This window comes from Canis aureus, chromosome 16, assembly GCF_053574225.1.
Source record: "Canis aureus isolate CA01 chromosome 16, VMU_Caureus_v.1.0, whole genome shotgun sequence".
NCBI lineage: Eukaryota > Metazoa > Chordata > Mammalia > Carnivora > Canidae > Canis > Canis aureus.
Genome location: NC_135626.1, coordinates 51,580,819 through 51,602,769, shown reverse-complemented (window position 1 = coordinate 51,602,769; position 21,951 = coordinate 51,580,819). Strand labels below are relative to the sequence as shown.

Here is a 21,951-nt window from a genome sequence, read left to right as displayed (position 1 = left end):
AGGCCAGATAGTAAACATTTTGGGCTTTGCAGGCCATATATGGTCTCTGTCATATATTCTTCTCTTTCTCTTCTTTTCTCTTTTACAGCCCTTTAAGAACGTAAAAATCATTCTTAACTCAGGCTGTATAAAGACAGACCTGAGCATGATTTGATCCATGAGCCATAAATTAAGTATAAATGTAAGCACACGGTATATGAACACTTACAAGACAGGTTCATATGTGCATCCATAATTGCTCAGACCTAATTACCCCTTTTGCTCTATAACTGAAGGGTCTTTTTCTATCTTTATCTTGTCTATAGAATTAAAAAACTGAAAATGCATATGAGATATTTAATGCTAGAGATGGAAATTTATTGTTAGAAGAAATTATAGTGATTATCTAATTTGAACCCCATATTTATTTTACAGATAATATAACTAAAAACTCATAATAAGTGATTAATTAACTTACAAATACTGTAGGGATAGCAGGCCTTCAAATGAGTCCTTATGTAATTCAGTCAAATAATTTTCACTGAGAATTCTGAAAAATGAAAAGGTTATTTCTGCATCAAAATGCAAAACAACTACAACTATTCACTACACAGGACTAACTCCCATTTGGGAGGGAAACCTGTGTAATGGTGCCACCTAAATATACTAATTCTTCTTTAATTTAGGAGTACTGAGCTCTGCGCTGTTTCCACTCAAATCCTTTTTTTTTTCTTTATTCCTCTCTCTCTCTCTCTCTCTCTCTCTCTCACACACACACACACACACACACACACACACACACACAGCCATCCACTATTTGAACCAAAATGCATATTAATGTCTACTCTCTGGATCACAAAGTCTCTGCTAGAACCCTGGTTTAGATGACAACAATACTGGCAGAACTGACACTTCCTCCTCTCTTTTTCTAAATTCTATGTTGGAAGCCCCATACAGCACTATAGGTAAAGTCATTTGTTTTTTCCCCAACCAAAAAAAAAAATTTTTTTTGAGAACTAAAAAAATGCACATCAAGTGTACATAACATAAATATTCAGTTTAATAATTATAAAGCAAATACCCATGAAACACCACTTGTATCAAGAAAAACCCCTGCCAGCATCCCAGAAGGCTTCAGTGTGCCCCTTCCAATCACAACCCTCTCTCTGATTCCCCAGAAGTAACCATTATCCTGACTTTAATAATTTCTTTGCCTTTTTTAATTTTTTAAAAAGATTAATTGCTGGGAGAGGGGCAGAGGGAGAGAAAGAATCTCCAGCAGACTCCTGGCTGAGTGTGGAGCCCTATCCCATGACCCTGAGATCATGACCTGAGCCCAGTCAAGAGTTGGACACTTAACTGACTGAACCACCCAGGGACCTCAAATTTCCTTGCTTTTTTAAATGTAGTTTTACCTATCATATGTCAGCCATAAACAACATAATTTAGTTTTGTCGCTTCTTGAACTTTATATAAATGGAATCACAGGTATTATTTTCTATGTTGCTTCTTTCACTCAATATTATCTTATAAATTCATTATATTGTTGCATGTAGCTGAGGTTGGTTCATTTCAATACCTAGTATTTATTGCATGTCTAGCTACATGTGGCTACTGAATACTTGGGAGTGGCTAGTGTGACTGAGGAGCTGAAGTTTTTATTTAATTAATTTTTTTTACTTTAAAATACAAATGAAAAAACTGATACTCAACAGTTATTAGAAAATGTTTAAATATGTTTGCAACAATGTAGGTATGTGATATTACTTTTTCAACTGTAATTTTTATGAAATCTAAATACAGAACAAGTATTCTTGATAAAAGACTAGCAATCAAATTGAGATTTCAAAGAGTTACTATGGAAAAAAGAACATAAAAAGAACACAAACTCTCAATAATTTTTATACTGATTACATGATAGAAATGATATTGGATATTTTGAAGACAGTATAAAACATAGACTATCTTACTAATAATGGGTATAATAATTATATGTCGAAATAATATTTTGGCTATAAGAGCTAAACAAAATATATTAACATTTATGTCATCTCTCTCTTTTTACTTTTAATTTTTAAGTGGCTATCAGAAAATTTGAGATTACTTATGTGGCTTTATGGTTCAAACAAATAGTGTTCCATTTTATGACTATTCCACACTTTATTCATTCTACTGTTGGCAGATATCATCCAATAGATATATAGAAAAACAGGTTAAAATCCTGCCCCAGGAGAGCAGTGATCCATAGTTAGGAACCTCTGCTTACAAGGTATAACCTTCAAGCTGAACCAGACATCTGCAGGACTTACCACATTCGTGTTCTAGTATATAAATTCCCAAACACATGCTTTTTAAAAATTAATTTTTTAATTTCAATTCATTTTTTAAAAATATGTAATATATTCACATGGCCCAAAATTCCAAAGGTATATAGTACACAACGCAAAGTTTTTCTACTACCCTTGTCCACAGCCCACCCATCCCCCTCCATTCCCTAAAGAAAATTAACGTTATTTATTTCTGCGACAATTATTTTCAGTTTTCTTATAAGTTTGGGAAATAAAATATCCCAGTCAGACACTATCATGGAGAAATATAAACTACACATAGTATTTAAGAAATTCACAAAATAAAAAACAAATGCCTAGTTCTAGCATTTCTCCCTTACCAATAAGATATCAGACTAAGGGGCGAAATCTACTTTAGAGGGATCATAATCCCTATTTTTAGATTGCTATGATTACTGTCTTTTATTGTTAATTCAGGAGTCATTTATGACTTCTCTGCTCAAGTTGCACTAATGATATGACACCAAACTCTCATAAAAACACCAGTTGATTGCTTTGATTGTAATATTTTTTTTTTCTAAAAACACTTGTGTCTACATTGACTTTTTTCTACAGATCAATTTTTATAAAAGATAACAGAAAATTGGCAAAGGACAGAAAATTCACTCAAGAAATACAAATGTTCAGTAAACATAGGTATTTAAATTTACAAGTAATCAGAAAACTTCAAATTCACATGGGACCCCTTTTATTCACGCATCAGACCAGCCAAGAAATGGAGAATATCCAGTAGTGGGTGGTATGAGGATGTGAATGCTGTCATGGTCTATGGGTTGGAGTATAAGTTGGCACAACTTTTTTGAGGGCCATTAAAATTTTACATCTACATAGTCTTTATTCAAACAATTCCATTTCTAGATATCTATTCTACAGAAATACCTGCCCACATACACAAAGATGCATGGTTGAGGCAGTTCACTACAGCAGCGCATGTGACAAGAAAATGGGACACAGTCTAAACATTCATCAATATGAGAATTACTATATACATTCATACTTTGGAATATATTACACAGGCATATACATGAATGGGGTAACCCCCTATCTATACACTAAAAGAAAAGAAATCTAAGACATAAGATAAAAGAATCAAAAGATTCATTTATAAGCATAAGCATAAGCAAAAGAATCAAGTTGTAGGAAGTTATCATTTATATAAAAACAAAAACAAAAACAAGGTAAGAAAATCCCACAACAAACCTATTTTGTTGTCTATAAATATGTATGTAGACAAATGCATGGAAAAAGATCTGGAAGGATATATACTAAATCCAGATAGTGGCTATCTCAGTGGTAGGGGATCAGAACACAAAGAAGATGTTCACTTTATCTATTCTTTCATTTTTATATATTGAGGATATAATCATGTATTCCTATATAATGGAAAATAAGTTTAGATTGACTCTAAATTTTAAAGAGAGCCTGTCAAATTCAATTTTCAAGATAAACATAGAATTGCCATCAATAGAGGTTGATTTGGGATATGGAGGGGGAAATACCTTTCCTCCAAGATACTGACTTCAAAATTTTTGACTAAGAAGGATCTCAGGATGCAGTGTTTTGTATTCGTATTCGGAGAAAATATACTCACAATTTCTCAGTCCAACGGTATGGCTTCCATGTATTCTCCTCAATGTAAGAAATAGCGTTTCCTTGGAAATTTCTGTGAAGAAACACAGTTCAGATCCTTGACTAGTTAGGAAAAGAATGAACAGAATAAGTAAAGAATCATAGGCAACCTTGGGGGAATATGCAAATGCAGAAAATACCAGCTTCTTAATATCCATAGCTATCAGCATCCCAGTTTGCACAATTAATAAAGAAATGTGGGGCCATTGGTGTAAACAAGCCATCTCCTTAGAACCGGAACTTCCTATTTGTCTAATTTCTTGGATAGATAATGCCAGTTAATTACTTTATGAATATGGTATTTTTCTCCAAATCACCTCTATGTGTCTAAAATGGTTCTTTCTGTAAATCAATGAGAAAATAATTGAACCGAAAAATGGCAAAAAAAAAGTATCAAACAAAGGTAAAGAAAACAAAGGTAAAGAAATCCTATGCCAGGAAACAAAGGTAAAGAAATCCTATGCCAGGAACACCAAAGCTTTGGCCCAGTGACTTCTTTTGAAATCTGTCCAGCTGTTAGGAGAAGTTAGAAATGAGAGGAACTAATATGGAGAGATTTCTTAGACATGTTACATAGGGAAAAGCAACAAATTACTGAGCAAGGAACAAAAAGTATTACCTGATTAGGGGAAAATTGCAAAGGAAAGTGATGGGAAGGACAGACACCAAAATGGTAACAGGAGTTATCTTATGGGTGGTAGGGGGGGTTGGGTGGGATTTTCACATTTTATCCTATATGCTTGTGACATTAAAAAAAAATGAGAATGTATCCATGAATTGCAAGTATTTCAAAAAAGCTATGAAATGCCTGAGTTCAGTTTTAATCACTAATTCTGTATATGACTGAATCTTACCTTTAACTTATCTTCTTCCCTCAGCAACAACTTACCTATTCATTTGTTAAGGTGTTATTTATTCATGAGAGACCAGAGAGAGAGAGAGAGAGAGAGAGAGGAAGCGGCAGAGACACAGGCAGAGGGAGAAGCAGGCTCCACGCAGGGAGCCCGACGCAGGACTCGATCTCTGGACTCCAGGATCACGCCCCGGGACGAAGGCAGGCACCAAACCGCTGAGCCACCCAGGAATCCCCCCCCTATTCCGTTTATATACACATTTTTTTCAGGGGAGTCAGAAATAAGGCAAAACAGATAGCCATCTGCCCATCATCTGCCTAGTGGCCATTTCCAGTCAACCAAAATGCCTTCTGGTTGCTTTATGTTCCCTGATAAAAGATGCCTAAACCTGAATTTATCTCCCTCCAACTGGCTGTCCTTCCCAACTGCTGTATTTCCACCTGCTCATCCGGGACAGAAATTTCTGAGAGTTATAGTTGATTTTTCTCTTTTCTGGATGCACCCTGCCCACTACTCCCCTCAGCAGTTACGCAGTCTTGTTGCTTCTTCCTCTGTGATGCTTTCAGGATTTTCTTTCTACTCCTATCACAGCCATTCTGTTCTGGCCCCTTGTCACTTTACTCCCAGCTTTTGCTAGACCATTCTTTCTGGTTTCCCTGGATCAAGCTTTCCTCTTTAGATCTCTCTACATAGGGAATAGAAAACAATCCTCTTGTTTTAGTGATACATATGTCTTTCTGGAAAACTTTCAATGGCTCTCTATATCTCAGCATAACTTTCAAACCCTTCTAGCTGATAGTCAAGGGTATTCATAACCGTATCTTTCACTGCTTCCTAAGCTAATGCTTTTTTTTTCCAGATTTTATTTATTTATTCATGACAGACACACAGAGAGAAAGGCAGAGACACAGGCAGAGGGAGAAGCAGGCTCCATGGAGGGAGCCGATGTGGGACTTAATCCCGAGTCTCCAGGATCACGCCTTGGGCTGAACGCAGCGTTAAATAAATCGCTGAGCCACTGGGGCTGCCCTCCTAAGCTAATTCTTTTTTTTTTCTAAGCTAATTCTTAATTCCTGATCATTCTCGCAGCTGTGCCTTTGCTTAGACTATACTCCCTATTCTTGCTGTATTTAACAAATCATAGCCACTCTAAATCTCAGCTGAAGTTTTAGCTTATCCATGCAGCTTTCTCTGACCCCTACACTCCATTGATTACAGATTCTGGTGACTTACAGAACCTATAGTCTGTACTTAATTATAGGTCACCTGTCTTTCTATGCCTATTTCCTTTCTTCCCACCTATTATTTCATATTCTAAAGACAATGCCATACTTGCATGGCTGCCACAGTACTGAGTCCTGGGCGGGGCATAAAATGGGTGCTGTATATAGAAAACCAAGGGACAAAGATGAGTTCTAAACATAGCTGAGGAATCAAATAATAGCTAACACTCACATATATGTGAGGCACTGAAAACGTGTTTTATATGTATTAACTCACCAAATCTCACAATAATCCCACAAGGTAGTAACTATTACCCCATTTTATAGATAAGGAAATTGAATCAAAAGCTAATAAGTGACAGAACTCAATTCAAACCCAGGCAGTCTAATTCCGGAATCTCTACTCTTAACCACTTTTTTGTATATCACCAAGGAGATGGAAAGAGGGACATGTTGCTATAAAGATGGGAGAGTAGAGGTTAAGCGATTAAATCATGGGGCTAAAAAAACTGGATAAAGAATAAGGACAATTACAAGTAAACGAGTGCAGACGTGGGAACCACAGCAAACAGGAAAATGAAGATAAGGACAGTTGTCAAAGAAAAGGTAAAAAGAGAGAGTCAGTCAACATGGTTGGGGAGATGACGAAGGCCCAGGAAGACCTCAAAGAAAGGCTGCTGTGTCAAGCAGGAGGCAGGGAACAAATGAGAAAAGGCAATTCTTACAAGATGGTGAAGGTGTTGTTGTCCGTGTTGGGCTCTGGCACAGGCACTCTGCGGAGCCTCTGCTTTGGGCTGAAACCAGTACACGATAGCGTCTCATCTTTGCAGGTACAGAGCTCACATATGTTGACATTTGTGGTAACACTCTGTTCTGGCTGCTCAGTGAAAGTTGTATATGCCTTTTCTGGGAAGTATTTTGCAAAATGCACCACTGAGGGCTGAGTCGTTGGGGGGAGAACCGACTCAGATGACTCTGGTTGGTGACTTACAGTAATTTCCAAGTCCATAGGTGGAACAGTGACTTTAGTCAGGTTTGGCTGTTGACTCTGAACACGCTCTCGATGTGCAAGTGTCACCTCAAGGTCCGCTGGAGAAGGAGCTGTAGTCTTCTTCGTGGTTGCAGAATGTTTAGCCTCTGTAATAGGTTCTGGAGTAATGGTAAGCCCCAAGCCCCCATTATGAAATGTGATGCTGGGTGATTCTGGATGCTGGACTTCACCCTTACTTGGAGTTGGACTCATCACTTCCTGATGAAATGGATATTGAACTTTAACCTCCTTAGGTGGCTCTGGAGGCTGAGTTGGGGTCTCTTGCCTGGCTGGAGAAGGTTCAACTTCCATATTGGATCCTGCAGTTACAGTAATTTCCAGGTCCATAGGTGGAACAGTGACTTCAGTCAGGTTTGGATGTTGCCTCTGAATCTGCTCGAGATGCGCAAGCGTCATCTCAAGGTCCTTTGGAGGGGGAGTTGTAGTCTTGGTGGTTGTAGAACCTTCAACCTGGGTAGTAGGTTCTGAAGTCATGGTAAGTCCCATGTCCACAGGATGAACTGTGACACTGGGTAAAGTTGGATACGGAGCTTGATCCTGACCTAGGGTTGGAACTGTCCCCTCCTGATGGAATGGATATTGAACTACAACCTCCTTAGGTGGCTCTGGAGGCTGAGTTGGGGTCTCTTGCATGGTTGGAGAAGGTTTGGTCTCTGTAGTAGGTTCTGGAGTTATGGTAAGCCCCAAGTCCAAAGGTTTAACTTTGACTTTATTTAAGGTTGAATGCTGAACCTGAACCTGCTCTGATGGTGGAAATGTCACCTCAAGGTCCTTTGGAGGAGCTGTAGTCTGATGCAGAGTTGTAGACTGTTCAACCTCTGTAGTGGGTTTTGGACTTATGGTAAGCTCTAGGGCCAAAGGTTGTGTTGTCACATTTGGTGACCACAGGTGCTGAGCTTGATCCTGAGCTGACGTTGGAACTGCTGCCTCTTGATATATGGAAGGTTGAGCTACAAGTTCCTTAGGCAGCTCTAGAGGCATGGTTGGAGAAGGTTCAATCTCTGTAGTGGATGCTGGAGTTATGGTAAGTTCCAGGTCCAAAGGTTGAACTGTGACCTTAGTCAAGTTTGGACGGCGAGACAGAACCTGCTCGAGATGTGCAAATGTCACCTCCACGTCTTTTGGAGGAGCTATAGTCTTTTTCAGGGCTGTAGAATGTTCAACTTCTGTAGTGGGTTCTGGACTTACAGTAAGCTCCAGGTCCAAAGGTTGAACTGTTACACTGGGTGATGATGGATGCTGAATTTGATCCCAACCTGGTGTTGGAATGGTCTCCTCCTGATATACTGGAGATTGAGCTACAGTAACCTCCTTAGGTGGCTCTGGAAGCTGGATTGGAGTCTCCTGCATAGGTTGAGGAAGTTCAATCTCCTTAGTGAATTCTGAAGTTATGGTAAGCCCCAGGTCCAAAGGCTGAACTGTGACTTCAGTCAAGATTGGATGCTGAGCTTGAACCTGCTCTTGATGTGCAAATGTCACTTCCATGTCCTTTGGAGGAACAGTAGTTTTACTCACGGTTGTAGAATGTTCAACTTTTGTGGTGGGTTCTGGAGTTAGGGTAAGCTCCAAGTCCAAAGGCTGAACCGTTACATTGGGTAACAATAGATGCCGAGCTTGATCCTGACCTGGAGTTGGAACTGTCACCTCCCGATACATGGGAGGCTGCATTACAGACTCGTCAGGTGGCTCTAAAGGAGGACCTGGAGTCTCTTGCATGGTTGAAGTTTCAACCTCTGTAATGGGTTCTGGTGTTATGGTAAGCTCCAGATCTAAAGGTTGAACTGTGACTTCAGACAAATTTGGACTCTGAGCCTCAACATGTTCTGGATGTGGAAGTGTCACCTCTGGATCCTCTGGAGGAGCTAGAGTCTGCTGCAGGGTTGTAGAAGGCTCTGGAGGTACAGTAAACTCCAAGTCAACAGGTTTAGCAGTGACACTGGGCAAGCTTGAACGCTGAGCTTGATCTTGTCCTTGAGGTGGAACTGTCATCTCGTTATGGACTGGAAGTTGTGGTTCAACCTCCTTAGATGGCTCTGGAGGCTGAGCTGGAGAAGGTTCTGACTCTTGATGGGGCTCTGGAGACTGAGTTGAAGCCTGCTGCAGAATTGGAAATGACTCTAGCTTCTCAGGGAGCTCTGAAGGCTGAGTCTGTGCCACCTGTTGGGCTGGAGAAAGTTCTACCTCCTTAAGGGGCTCTAGAGGTAGAGATGGAGCTTCTTGCAGGACTGGAGAGGATTCCACCTTCTCAGGAAACTGTAGAAGCTGAGAAGGGGTCTTTTGAGAGACTGGAAGAGGTTCCACTTTGTCAGCAAGTTCTAAAGACTGGGCTGGGGATTCCTGTTGTGTGGCAGAAGGCTCTACCTCCTGTCGGGGCTCAGGAGATATAGCTGGGACCTGCTGGGGAACAGGAGGCTGAGCTGGAACCTCTGGTTGGGTTGGAGGCTTGACGTCTTCAGTGGGCCCTGGAGAATGAGCTGAGACTGTGTACTCATTTGAAGATGGTTCAATCTCCTTATGGGGCTCTGATGGCTCAGCTGGGGCCTCCTGTTGGGCTGAAGTAGGTTCCATCTCCTTAGGAGGGTCTGGAGTCTTTACTATGAGTTCTTGTTGGCCTGGAGGAAATTCATCTTCAAGGGTCTCTGGAGACTGGAAAAGAAGCTCGGACTGGGCTGGAGAAAATTCAACCTGCTCAGGGGGAACTGGAGCTTGAGCAGAGGCCTCCTGCTGCCCTGGAGCATGTTCAAACTTAGTGGGCACTGGAGTTATGAAAACCTCCAGATCTACAGGTTTTGCTGTGATATTGGGCAACATTGGATGCTGAGCTTCACCAGGACCTAGACGTGAGGATGTCACCTCATGATGTACTGGAGGCTGAGCTACAATATCTGTAGAGGACTCTGGAGGCTGAGCCTGGTGCTCAGGCTGGACTGGAGAAGGTTCTACACCTACGACAGGCATCTGAGGCAGAGATGAGCTCCACTGCTGGCTTGGAGAAAGTTCAGTTTCTTCAGGAAGATCTCCAGTCTGTGTTGGTACTCCCTGCTGATCTGGATAAGGTTCAACATTTTCAGCAGGGGCTGGATGTTGTTCTGGAAACCCACTCTTCACAAGAATTTGTGGAAATTGAGTGGGAGCCTCTTCCTGAGCTGGAGATGGTTCTCCCTCCTCAGAGGCCTGTGGATACTGGGTTGGGGCCTCCTGCTGGGTTGAAGAAGGTTTAGCTTTCTCAGGAGTCTGTGCATGATGATCCTGGCTCTCCTCCTGTATTGAGGAAGGTTCACCCTCCTCAGGGATTTGTGGAAGCTCAGCAGGGGCCTCCTGCTGGGGTGGAGAAGGTTCCTTCTCTTCCTGAGTCCCTGGAAGTTGAGCCAGGGCCTCCTCCTGGGTTGAAGGTGATTCACCCTCCTCAGGAGCCTGTGAATCCTGAGCCAGGGTGTCCTGCTGGGTTGTGGAAGGTTTAACCTCTCCAGGGGTCTGAACAGGGGTCTCCTGCTGTGTTGGAGGTTTCTCCTGTGTGGGAGATTCTGGGGACTCAGTTGGAGTCTCCTGTTGAAATGACAAATGTTCATTCTCCTCAGGGGACTGTGGAGGCAGAGTTGGGGCTTCATGCTGGGTTGCAAAAGGTTCCACATTAAGGGGCACAGAGGGCTGAGTGACAGACTCACGTTGAACTGGCAAAGGTCCCACCTCTGTAGTGGGTTCTGGTGTTACAGTAACCTGCACGCCTGCAGGTTTAACAGTGATATTGGGCAGGTTTAACTGTTGAACCTGATGGTGACCTGGAGGTGCAACTTTCACCTCATGATGCTCTAGAGGTTGAGCTGGGTGCTCCTGCTGGGTTGGAATAGGTTCCACCTCCCCCAAAGACAGCTCTGGTGGCTGAGCTGGTTGTTCTTGCAGGATTGCAGGCTCAGCCTTCTTGGGGTGCTGTGGAGGCTGAGTCACAGTTACAGTAAGTGCCAAATCTACAGGTTTAACAGTGACATTGTGTAATTTTGGCCGCTGAGCTTCATTCTGACTCAGAGATGGCACATTTACCTCCTGAGGTGGTACCTTCTCCTCTGGTGGCTGAGCTGGGGCCTCCTGAGGGGTCCAAGGTTCTACTTCCTCAGGTGCCTCTGTAGGTTGAGCTGAGGCTTCCTGTTGGACTTCAGGGGTACTTGAAGGTTCAGCTGGGGCCTCCTGTGGGCTTACAGAATTTCCAGCTTCCTTAAGGATCTCTGGAGGCTGAGATAGAGCGTCCTGAAGAAGTGGAGGTGTTTCTGTCTCTTCAGGGGACTCTGGATGCTTGGCCTGGGCCTCCACTCCAGGCACAAAAGGTTCAGGTTCCTCTACAGTGGACTGGAGAGGTCCTGCAGGGGTCTCCTGCAGGAGTGAAGAAATTTCAAGCTCCTCAGGGAGCTCTGGGGGTTGATCTGGTCCCCCTGGGAAATCCATTGGTCGGTTTTCCTCAGGGTATATGATATCCATACCAGAATCTGAATAATCGTCCTGCAGTTGTTCTAGGAGCTCTTTATTTGCAAATTGGTTTGGAGTTCCAATAACAACTTTGGCAAGCCTTCGATGCTGAACTAGATCTTTGTCCAGGTTTGGGGATGAAACAAAAAACTTTCTTTGGTTTAAACCCTGACTGTCCAGAGGTGGAGCAAGTATTTCCAATGACTGGTGATCTTCTGGCTCATCTCCAGTTTTCATCTTACTTTTGAGTGGAGGAGGTAGAACTATGGCCTGATTCTCATCACCCAACGCTGGAACCACTTGTAAGAGCCTTTCGTGCAGGGTTGGCTTGTCATTCAGATACTGATCTGTCTCTGGGGGCAGCTCACCATTTGAATCCGTGTCCAGGAATGGAACCAAAGTCTCAGTCAACTGCTTAGGCGGGGCCGATATCTGGGCTGGAGCAGAGGACCTCAAGTTATTAAAGCCCCCCCCCGCCTCTGCGGGGTGGGTAAGTGCCTGGAGCGATTCATGCAGGAGTTCAGAAGAGTGCGAAGACCAGGGTTCCGGGGGTTCCGGGGGTTCCGGGGATCTCCGAGGGCCGGAGGTCCGACGGGCCCACGCGGGAAGCGGAGCTGCCTGGCCCAACAACCACGACGGTTGCCAGGTAAAAATAAAAAAAAGGGAGAGGCAAAGCCTGGACATGATACTCTGCGGAGCAGAGACCCAAGCCAGTGGGGCGCTCGGTCTCGCCAGAGAAACCGAAATGTTCAGGGAGCCCGGTGACGCCCCCATTGTTAGCAACTGCGCGCCCCTCCCCCGCCTGCGTCCCACCCTTTATTTACCACCTTTGTGAGCTTGGCACAGCTGGGGTGCGGCTGGGCTCCGAAGCCCCTGGTTCAAGCCTCTTCCCCAGAATCCCCAGGCCAAGCCTCCCTTCCCCTGCAAAGGCCACCACTACCTCCCGCCGAGCTACAGGGAAGGATTTGGGCTGCTGGAGTCTGCAAGGACCCAGACTCCAGCCGCTCTGAGGTGTAGGGTCGGGGTGTGGAGCAGTTTCCCCAGGAAGCAGAAGACCTGGCGTCCCGGGAGATTCAAAATGCTAGTCCACTTCTGGCGGATCGAACTTGTCCTCTTCAAAGCTTAAATCCGAGACACATTCCTCCTCCCCCTGGCTGTACTGCTTCTAAGAAAAGAGGCTGACCTGAAGAATAAGCACAGGGACAGTGGGGAGGGGAGCACACTTCACGGTTACTCTGAATGTTGCCATTTCCTCTAAGTTCTCCCATCCGAGTACTAACCAGGCCCGACCCTGCTTAGCTTCCGAGATCAGACGAGATCGGGCGCGTTCAGGGTGGTATGGCCGTAGACTCCTCTAAGTTCTCAATACGCATGTCTGAGTTTTAATTCACTACTGTGTTAGGAGGAGGCTACCTACCACTGAATCAGCGATGGCTCCAAACTCCTGTGGGAGGGGCTTGGGGGCATGGGGGGAGGGGAGAGGTGAGCAATTCATTCTGGGAGTGAGAGTCTGAAACCAAGGGACTAGCCCTCCGTTTACATTAGGATGGAAAACTTCCGCGTCCCACCTACACTCAACACACCTGTCAATCTAGAACAAGTAACCTTGAGGTCTACCCTGTGTGCACGCATGGAGAAGGCACTTAAAATGTTGAGGTCAGCATGTTAAACTTTCTGGAAATACTGTAACTAGCGCCCCGTTTACTTCCTTCACTGTCCTTTCTATAATCTCTTTCATTTTAGTCCGTGTTTATGGGCTGGCACAAGCTCTGGAGAACGTAGGTTTTTGTTTTGCTTTGCTTTCAAGGATTTATTTATTCAGAGAGACAGAGGCAGAGACACAGGCTGAGGAAGAAGCAGGCTCCATGCAGGGAGCCCGACGCGGAACTCGATCCGGGTCTCCAGGATCACACCCTGGGCTGCAGGCCGCACTAACCCGCTGCGCCGCCAGGGCTGTTGGAGAGAACGGATTTTATCCTATTCCCAGTGTCTAGCACATACTATGGTTTTTAAATGGAACTAATTCCATAACTGGTCTTATTTAGGAATGGATCTGTTGTTAGAGTCAGGTTTCTGAAATCTATAGCATCAATACTGAATCTCTTTCTCTCACATTTCACAGGAAGCTAGACTTCTTAAAGTGTAAACTTGGATAAGTCTGAAATTTCCTTGACTGGCTTGATTTAAATTGAATTAGAAGAATTTTTGCACAGACAAAACTTCAAATGCTTTTTCAGAAAGTAACCATCTTTTCATTCTCTACTCTCTTCCCTTCAAAACAAATGTTGCAACTTCGGAGTTAGTTAAATAATCAGAATTCTAGCCCCAAATTAAGTTCTTAATGACATGAAACACATTCTTTGCTCCTATTATTTATTTTTTTTTAACATTCAATATATAGAACATTGGCATTTTATTTTAGAAATTACTTTGTCAACTTAATCCCTAATTCAGGGTTAGGGTTACAGAAAAGTTCTTCAACAAAATATTTCATACAAGATGTCTATGCGATACTGATATCTGGGTAATATACCTTATTTGAAAGACAATTAAAAAAATATTTTATTTATTCATGAGAGCCACACAGAGCCCTGAGGGGAGCCTGATGTGGGACTCCATCTCAGGACCCTGGGATCAGGCCCCAAACCCAAGGCAGATGCTCAACCACTGAGTCACTCAGGTGTCCCAATGCACATAAAGGTTTTCAAATGCTGTAGCATCATCTCACTTAAGGCCATAGTTACTCTGTTCCCAAGTCCCTGAGATTCTGTTTGAGGGGAGCGCTAAAAGGCTGTGTCCTCTTCTATGTCCACAACTATAGGAGCACTCTGATGCAATTGGCTCTCCAAATTTCAAATAAGGGGTCAGAGCCAAGGGCCAAGACTTCAAGAAAAGCCCCAGAAATTCCCTGCACTCAAAAGCAGTTTCAGAGTTTCACATTTCCCAAAAGATGACAGAGCTAACTATAGTCTTCCAAATCCTGTCAGTTGCTTTAAATTATGGTTATAGTATAGTATAGTATAGCTGTGGAACCCTTGAGCTTTAATAACCAGGTGCTTGAATTAAATCATGTAGCTCCTCTTGGGTTCTGGCATCTGTAATCTCTTCACACTGTCTGTATTCCACAGCTATTTTACCACTTTCTGTAATAAAGTTAACGAGGATCAATTCAGAGTTTTTCTTGTTCTAAAATGTGCTGTACTGGGTGTTATGCTATATGTTGGCAAACTGAACTCCAATAAAAAAAATAAAAATGAGATTGCTGTATACAATAATAGAACCCATCATTAGATATTCTTTTGAAATTTAAAAGCAGAAAATAAAGCATTTTCCTAGAAGTTTTCTCATCTCACACTTCTGTTTTTATCATAACTATTTTTTTAAAGACTTTATTTGAGAGAGAGAGAGAAAGGGAAGGAGAGAGAGAGTGTGAGCACATAAGCAGGGGGAGGGGTAGAGGGAGAGATAAAAGCAGACTCCCCACTGAACAAGGGAGTCTGACTGTGGGGCTTGATCCCAGGACCCTGGGATCATGACCTGAACTAAAGGCAGACACTTAACTCACTGAGCCACCAAGGCACTCCTCTATCTCAGTGTTTTTTTTTAATTTTTATTTATTTATGATAGTCACACAGAGAGAGAGAGAGAGAGAGAGACAGAGACACAGGCAGAGGGAGAAGCAGGCTCCATGCGCCGGGAGCCCGACGTGGGATTCGATCCCAGGTCTCCAGGATCGCGCCCCGGGCCAAAGGCAGGCGCCAAACCGCTGCGCCACCCAGGGATCCCTCTATCTCAGTTTTTTTTTTTTTTTTTTTGTTCTAGAATTTAATTTTATTGTAGTACATTAAGAGTCATGTATGCCAGGAAAGCCAGTAATATTCATAAGCTTAGTAGTTCACCACAGTTTTAGAAAGCACATAATACATTCAAATAAGGCATTACAGAAAGTTTTGTAAAGAATTAAATGTGTCCTGCAATCCTTTTTAAAAAAAGCCTTGGTCCATTCTGAAAGATCAACATTGAATTTTTAAAAATCAAAAGAAAAGTTTTTTCCCACAAAAATACACGAAGAACCACTTGCTGGCATTTATATTTTGAGTGCCTGGGATAACAGGCCGGTGTTCAAAGGCAGTTCATAACAGGTTGTACCAGGACTCGTTGCATCTGATTTAGCACCAAGTAAGAGTAAATATCCCACTGAAGATGTAGCTGATTTTTTCATCCACCTCTCATCGCCCCACTCTTCCTGCCAGGCCACAGGACATAAGCACGCATCCTTGTTGCCCTACGAAGAAATCAAATTCTCTTCGCTTTTAAAGGGCTACTTACTCAGGCTACACACACAGGTGGAGTTCTTGCCCTGCTGACGGTGGCAGGGAAAGCCAGCAGCTGCCCGCTGCTTTCACTAGGAATAAAGTCCTTCAACAAACTCAGTTACCTTCCTGGTCCTTTTTAACCTCTCATGTAAATCCTTTTAATTGCTACTAATTTGATTAGTTTACTAATTGATTGTTTACTAATTATGATTGTTAAGCATGTCAGGGAAATTCTCCCCAGGCATAGCTGATCTATTTCTACTTCCTGAGGACCCAGTATGCTTGCTTTTATGTAGGGCCATGGGTTTGCTTTTCTTCTTGTATTTTGTCACTCATCACAGCAGATTTTACATAGTGATCAAAAAGAGAAACTGGCAAGTAGATCCTAAAGCACATACTTATACTTCTAACCTGAGCAATAATCTGAAAACACAAGACTAATTACATTTTCTGTTGATAATTCAACCTCACTGCTTTTGTAAGAACTTCCAATGTCAATTTCTAATAAATCATTTTTTTCAATACACATGTTCTCAAAACCTGTCACAGGAAAGTAATATTTTCCTATATGCTAATTTAACACAATTTTATAGCAGACTGAAAATTCTGAATAAACTGAAAGTTTGTTTATGACATAATAAATACAGTATATACGGTTAAGTTTTTAAGTTTCTTACTGTAAAGGCAACAGTGAATTTGCATCCTGAAACTAATCTGCATATCTGGTTGCTTGTTTTCTAGAATTTGATAGTGTTTCACAAAACCATGTACCACAGTGCTAACGATGCTGGGTTTTGGCATCAGTCTACAACACATTTCTCTGATGAGCTACTTTACCGAGTGACATGGAAATGTTTTTAGCTTCTCCAAAGAATAAGAAAATTTTTTATCAACCACTTAAGTCTTCTGAACAAAAGTTAATATTACTACCAATTGCTCTTTTAATTAGGACATCTGATGTTTTTAAATTACATACCCATAGAAGATACCCTGGGTAGACAAAAAGATGAATCTTAGTATCGGACTCATTTGGCCCATTCTTAATTTCCAGAATGAAATCAGTAGAAGTGAAACTAATATAATTTTCAAAGAATTCATACATGCCAGTCTCAGAACACGGAGCTTCTAAATGCACAGGTGAGGAGTCTCTGCTCATCTTACTGGTGATGTACACTTTTCCTCATGGAGTAACCGATGCTTTCTGGTTTATTTGTGGAACTTTTGTTTGTAGGAAAGCATACACATGGGGCCAGATCTTGTTGGTTTCTGTTCCAGAGAAGGTTTCCAATACTCCCTTTTTCCGGTAATATTCCAGGACCGGCTGTGTTTGGACTTCATAAGCCTTGAGTCTCTTGACAACCGTCTCTGGCTTGTCATCATCCCGCTGAATGAGAGGCTCCCCTGTCAGGTCATCAATGCCCACGGCTTTGGGAGGGTTGAATTCGATGTTGTAGACTCGGCCGCTGGCCGGATGAATCCAGCGCGCGGTGAGACGCTGCTTAATGACTTCAAAGGGCACGTTCAGATTAATCACTGTGTCTATCTGATAAGCTCCGTCCAGGGCTTCTGCCTGTGGAAGTGTCCTTGGAAAACCATCCAATAGCCAGCTATATTGGGTGAGGTTTTTCAGCTCATGAAGGGCCAGCCGAGTCATGACACCATCCGGGATGAGCTTCCCTTGGTCAATGAAAGTCTTGGCTAACACACCAATTTCTGTGCCCCGAAGCATGTTGTCCCGGAGCAGGTCCCCGCTGGAGAGGTGCTTCAGCGCGAGGTGCTTGGTGATGCGCGACGACACGGTGCCCTTGCCGGAGCCCGGCGCCCCCATGATCACGGCGCGCAGCAGCCGCGCGGACGCCCCCATGGCCGCCGGGAGCCGGGGCGCGGGGGCTCCGGCCTGGCTGCGCGCTCGCGGGGCTGCGCCGTGCGGGGCGGCGGGCGGACAGCGCTGCGCGCAGGGGGCGGGCGCGGCGCCCGGGCGCTCCCGGAAGTCTCTATCTCAGTTTTTAAAAAGATTTGAGAGAGAGAGAGAGAGAATGTATGTGAGGGCACTGGTAGGGGGAGGGGCAGAAGGAGAGGGAGAGAATCCAGAGCAGATTCCCTGCTAGGTGTGGAACCCGCATTCAGGGCTGGATCTAGGACCCTGAGATCATGACCTAAGCCAAAATCAAAGGTCCAATGTTGGACGCATCTAGCCACCCACAAATCCATCTCATTTACTGATAAACCAATCACACTTAAAAAATCATTATGCTGCACAGTATGCTTTAATATCTGATATCTCTATTCTGTCTCATTACCCCCCCCCTTTTTTTTTACTAAAGATTCCTGTATATCCTTAGATTTTTTTTCCAGAATACATTTAAAAGCAGTTTGTCCAGATCCCCTCCCCAAAGCATATCTTCCCCCCCACCAAAACATGTCTCTATTTACCTATAATCTATCTACCTACAAAGATACAGATAGATATGCAGATACAGACATAAATGTACGTATCTTCAAGAGATTTATTTTTAAAAATTTTTTTTATTTATTTATGATAGGCACACAGTGAGAGAGAGAGAGGCAGAGACACAGGCAGAGGGAGAAGCAGGCCCCATGCACCGGGAGCCTGACCCCGGATCCCCAGGATCGCGCCCTGGGCCAAAGGCAGGCGCCAAACCGCTGTGCCACCCAGGGATCCCTTCAAGAGATTTCTAGATGTTACCTAATTCAACACCAATCTTGAGGCTGGATTAAGTATCTTTCTAAATCTGTGACCCTGTCTCTCGTAATAACTATTTTTAAGGGTATAGTTCAGTGGCATTAAGTACATTCACATTGTTGTGCAACCATTTCCAGAACATTTTTCTTTTCATGTGCCCAAACTGAGACTCTGTATCCATTCGACAATAACTCCCCATCCCACCCACAGCCCAGCCCCTGGCAACCACCATTCTTCTATTCTGGAAGCCTTTTGAGATGATCCCTTCCCTGCTGCTTTCAATCCAGCTGGAGTCCAGTTTTCCTCTCCTTGCAGATACAATATACAATACTTTGGGGAGAGGGCGGGCATGCATCTGAACACTTTATTGGCAGAAACAGGCCTATGTACCTTATAGGCAATAAAATTTCCCTTAAGGCAAACTAGAGCTACCAGACTTTTTAGCCGAAGGAGTTTTGAATGTGTATATGGATACCACAGCATATTAGGGCGAGTGTTGGCATATTAGGGCGAGGCCAACAACCCAGACGTTTAGTTTGGTTCTTAAAGGTTGTCAGAGTTGACAGCTAATGGAGATTCCATCTGATGACCACAGAAGTCAATCTACACTGGAAGAGCTGCCCAAGCTGGAAACCTGTGACCAATCCAGGGACAGGGTCAACTCTTACAAACAAACAAAGCTTCTAATACTTAGCTAAGATTTCTTAGGTTTTTTTTTAAAGATTTTATTTATTCACTCATGAGAGATAGAGAGAGAGAGAGAGAGAGAGAGAGGCAGCGACACAGGTAGAGGGAGAAGCAGGCGCCATTCAGGGAGCCCGACCTGGGACTGGATCTCAGGTCTCCAGGATCAGGCTCTGGGCAGAAGGTGGCGCCAAACCGCAAACCACCAGGGCTGCCCGGATTTCTTAGTCTTTAAAAACTAAACTCCAGCAAACCTAGCTAACAGTTGAAGTATCCTATAGCTTCAAAATCAAGTAAGACTTGCAAATGAACTATAGATATAGACAATTGTTTTTTATTCTACACCCTACAAATATTGGTGAAAATTATGGACATCACCACCCAAATCATTGAGAGTATTATTAATTTTAGGTGGCAGGCCAATGTTGAGGTCCTTCCACTTAGAGGACTCACATCTCCCCACTTCCAGTTCTCTCTTCTCTAATGTCCAAGATTTCGATGTTGAAGTGAGTCTGATTAGTCAAAGAAAATCTATAAAGTTTGCCTTGATTATCCTTTTTGACCATCCATTGAAACCAAATAATAATTTGCCAATTCTTGGCATTGGGAGCTATTTAGGGCAAGGGCCTGATGTTGAACCGCTTTATGTTTGGTGCCAAGATGAACCTAAAGACATGAGAGAGAGACCGAAAAATATCACAACCTGCCACACAGGCTAGTTTTGGATACACCCGAGAGTTATCAATACCTATTTCATGAACTGATTGTGAAGATTAAATAGGGAACAACATTGTAAGCAATGAGCTCATAGTAAGCCCTAAATGAATGTTATTTATCATTGTTAAGCTACAGTACTGTTCTGCATCATTTCTAGGGCCTCTGATTAATTGGAAGATTTCCTTCACCTCTAGTGGTGAGAGTGATGATGAAAGCAAGGAAGCCCTCCAGAAGCAAATGACAGGGTTGTAGGTGAGCAAAGGAAGTAAATTGTTTTTGTTGTCCCATCCTGTAGCTCCTGTCTGAGAACACAACCTGAAGAGCAGACAAGATGGACCTAACACGGACAAAGGACCTTAATCTACAACACTCTTCTCCCCAAGTTACTAACCTGTTAGAACAAGGAATATACATACTTCTATAAATTTTATAAGCAACGAAACAATTAGAGGTTATTTGCATTAAATAGCTCCTTTGAGAAGGCCAATGCCTCCAGTGTTAACTCTAAATGACTTACATTCTGTGGTGAATTTCTTACATCCACTAGTTTAGTCTTAAATGCCTATGTCAACTTTAGGCAGGATGTAGTATATTAACATATTCATAAATATTTAAATTTTGCAAATAAAGTCATAGCACTATTGTTCTTTTTTAAATTTTTTAAAGATTTATTTATTCATGAGAGACACACAGAGAAAGGTAGAGACATAAGCAGAGGGAGAAGCAGGCTCCCTTGGGGAGCCAGATGCAGCACTGGATCCCACAACCACAGGATCACGCCCTGAGCACAACCACTGAGCCATCTAGGTGTCCCAGCACTATTAATTCTTATTTTTAAAAAAGATTATTTATTTATTTATTAGAGAAACAGAGAGAGACAGAGACACCAGAGAGAGACAGAGAGAGAAGCAGGCTCCATGCAGGGAGCTTCACGTGGGCGGCGCTAAACCACTAAGCCACCAGGGCTGCCCTATTAATTCTTCACTGTTTGTTCCTCCATCCTTCTCTATCACTAGTTTATAAGCTCCTTTAGTGCTTGAAGGAAACATATCTTATTCTTTTCTCATTCCTAGAACCAAGTACATTCTGTTGTTGATTGAGCGAATGAATGAAAGAATGAGTGATAAGAAAATGAAATTACTTTCTCTAGCTGAAGCTGCCTGCTGGGAAGGAGAAATGAAGACAAACTTTTAAATGTTGGGTGCTGCAGGGGAGGCTAATAGTGAGGCATAGTGGAGCTGTTCTGGACAACAAGGAAGCTTCAGAAGGGCCCTGAGCCTCCGAGTAGGAGAGATAGCTGTCACCTTGGATAAGCTTGCCAACCAATTTTCTTCATGCTACTGAAAAACGTTCTCAGGTGCCTTAGACCTTTCCTTGATTTATTTGGTTTAAGACATTATTTTTTTTTCTGTATTTATAAAAGGCAAAAAACAACAACAAAAAGCCCAACCAGGAACTATGTGTAGTTGCCAAAGTATTAAAGAACACATAAGTAAACTGGCTAACAATTTTGGAAAGCAGGAGTAATAACCCAAGGTTCTGTGTTAAATAAATAAAGAGGGTGCCTGGATGGCTCAGATGGTTGGGCACCTGCCTTCGGCTCAGGTTGTGATCCCAGGTTCTTGGGATCAAGTCCTGCCTGCATCAGGCTCCCTCCTCAGCAGAGAGTCTGCTTCTCCCTCTCATGGTCTCATTCTCTTTCAAATGAATAGGTGAAATTAAAAAAATAAATAAATTCACATAATAGTAAATATAAGCAACACTCTTCTTGTGAAGATTTCCTAAAATAAGAGGCAGCATAAAATGACACGGGATTCATTTTTTTAACGGTTTTATTTCCTTATTCATGAGAGAGAAAGAGAGAAAAACAGAGACACAAGCAGAGGGAGAAGTGGGCTCCATGCAGGGAGCCCGATGTGGGGCTCCAGGATCACGCCCTGGGCTGAAGGCAGGCGCTAAACCGCTGAGCCACCCGGGGATCCCCGACA

At 43.0% G+C, this 21,951-nt stretch overlaps 2 protein-coding genes and 1 pseudogene across 17 annotated transcripts in view; 1 reads left to right on the top strand and 2 right to left on the bottom strand.

Annotated features, from left to right (window-relative positions):
• The window catches only part of LOC144286911 (uncharacterized), an 89,790-nt gene extending 76,895 nt beyond the window's left edge, over positions 1–12,895 (bottom strand). For 8 of the 16 annotated variants that reach the window (XM_077854053.1, XM_077854049.1, XM_077854058.1 and 5 more), the window contains exons 1-3: positions 6,759–12,895; positions 3,919–3,990; positions 458–529 (exon numbers count right to left, since the gene is read on the bottom strand). In XM_077854053.1, the coding sequence (XP_077710179.1) occupies positions 458–529; positions 3,919–3,990; positions 6,759–12,316 (5,702 nt within the window). In that variant the 5' untranslated portion in view covers positions 12,317–12,895. The remainder of the gene's footprint in view (positions 1–457; positions 530–3,918; positions 3,991–6,758) is intronic. The other 8 variants (XM_077854047.1, XM_077854056.1, XM_077854059.1 and 5 more) reach the window with 4 other exon arrangements.
• The window catches only part of LOC144286242 (uncharacterized), a 156,406-nt gene extending 141,063 nt beyond the window's left edge, over positions 1–15,343 (top strand). Inside the window, exon 10 of the mRNA XM_077852448.1 lies at positions 4,835–15,343. The gene's annotated coding sequence lies outside the window, so the exon portion shown is untranslated. The remainder of the gene's footprint in view (positions 1–4,834) is intronic.
• On the bottom strand, positions 14,260–17,755 carry LOC144286913 (GTP:AMP phosphotransferase AK3, mitochondrial pseudogene; annotated as a pseudogene).
• Between the last annotated feature and the right edge of the window lie 4,196 nt (positions 17,756–21,951).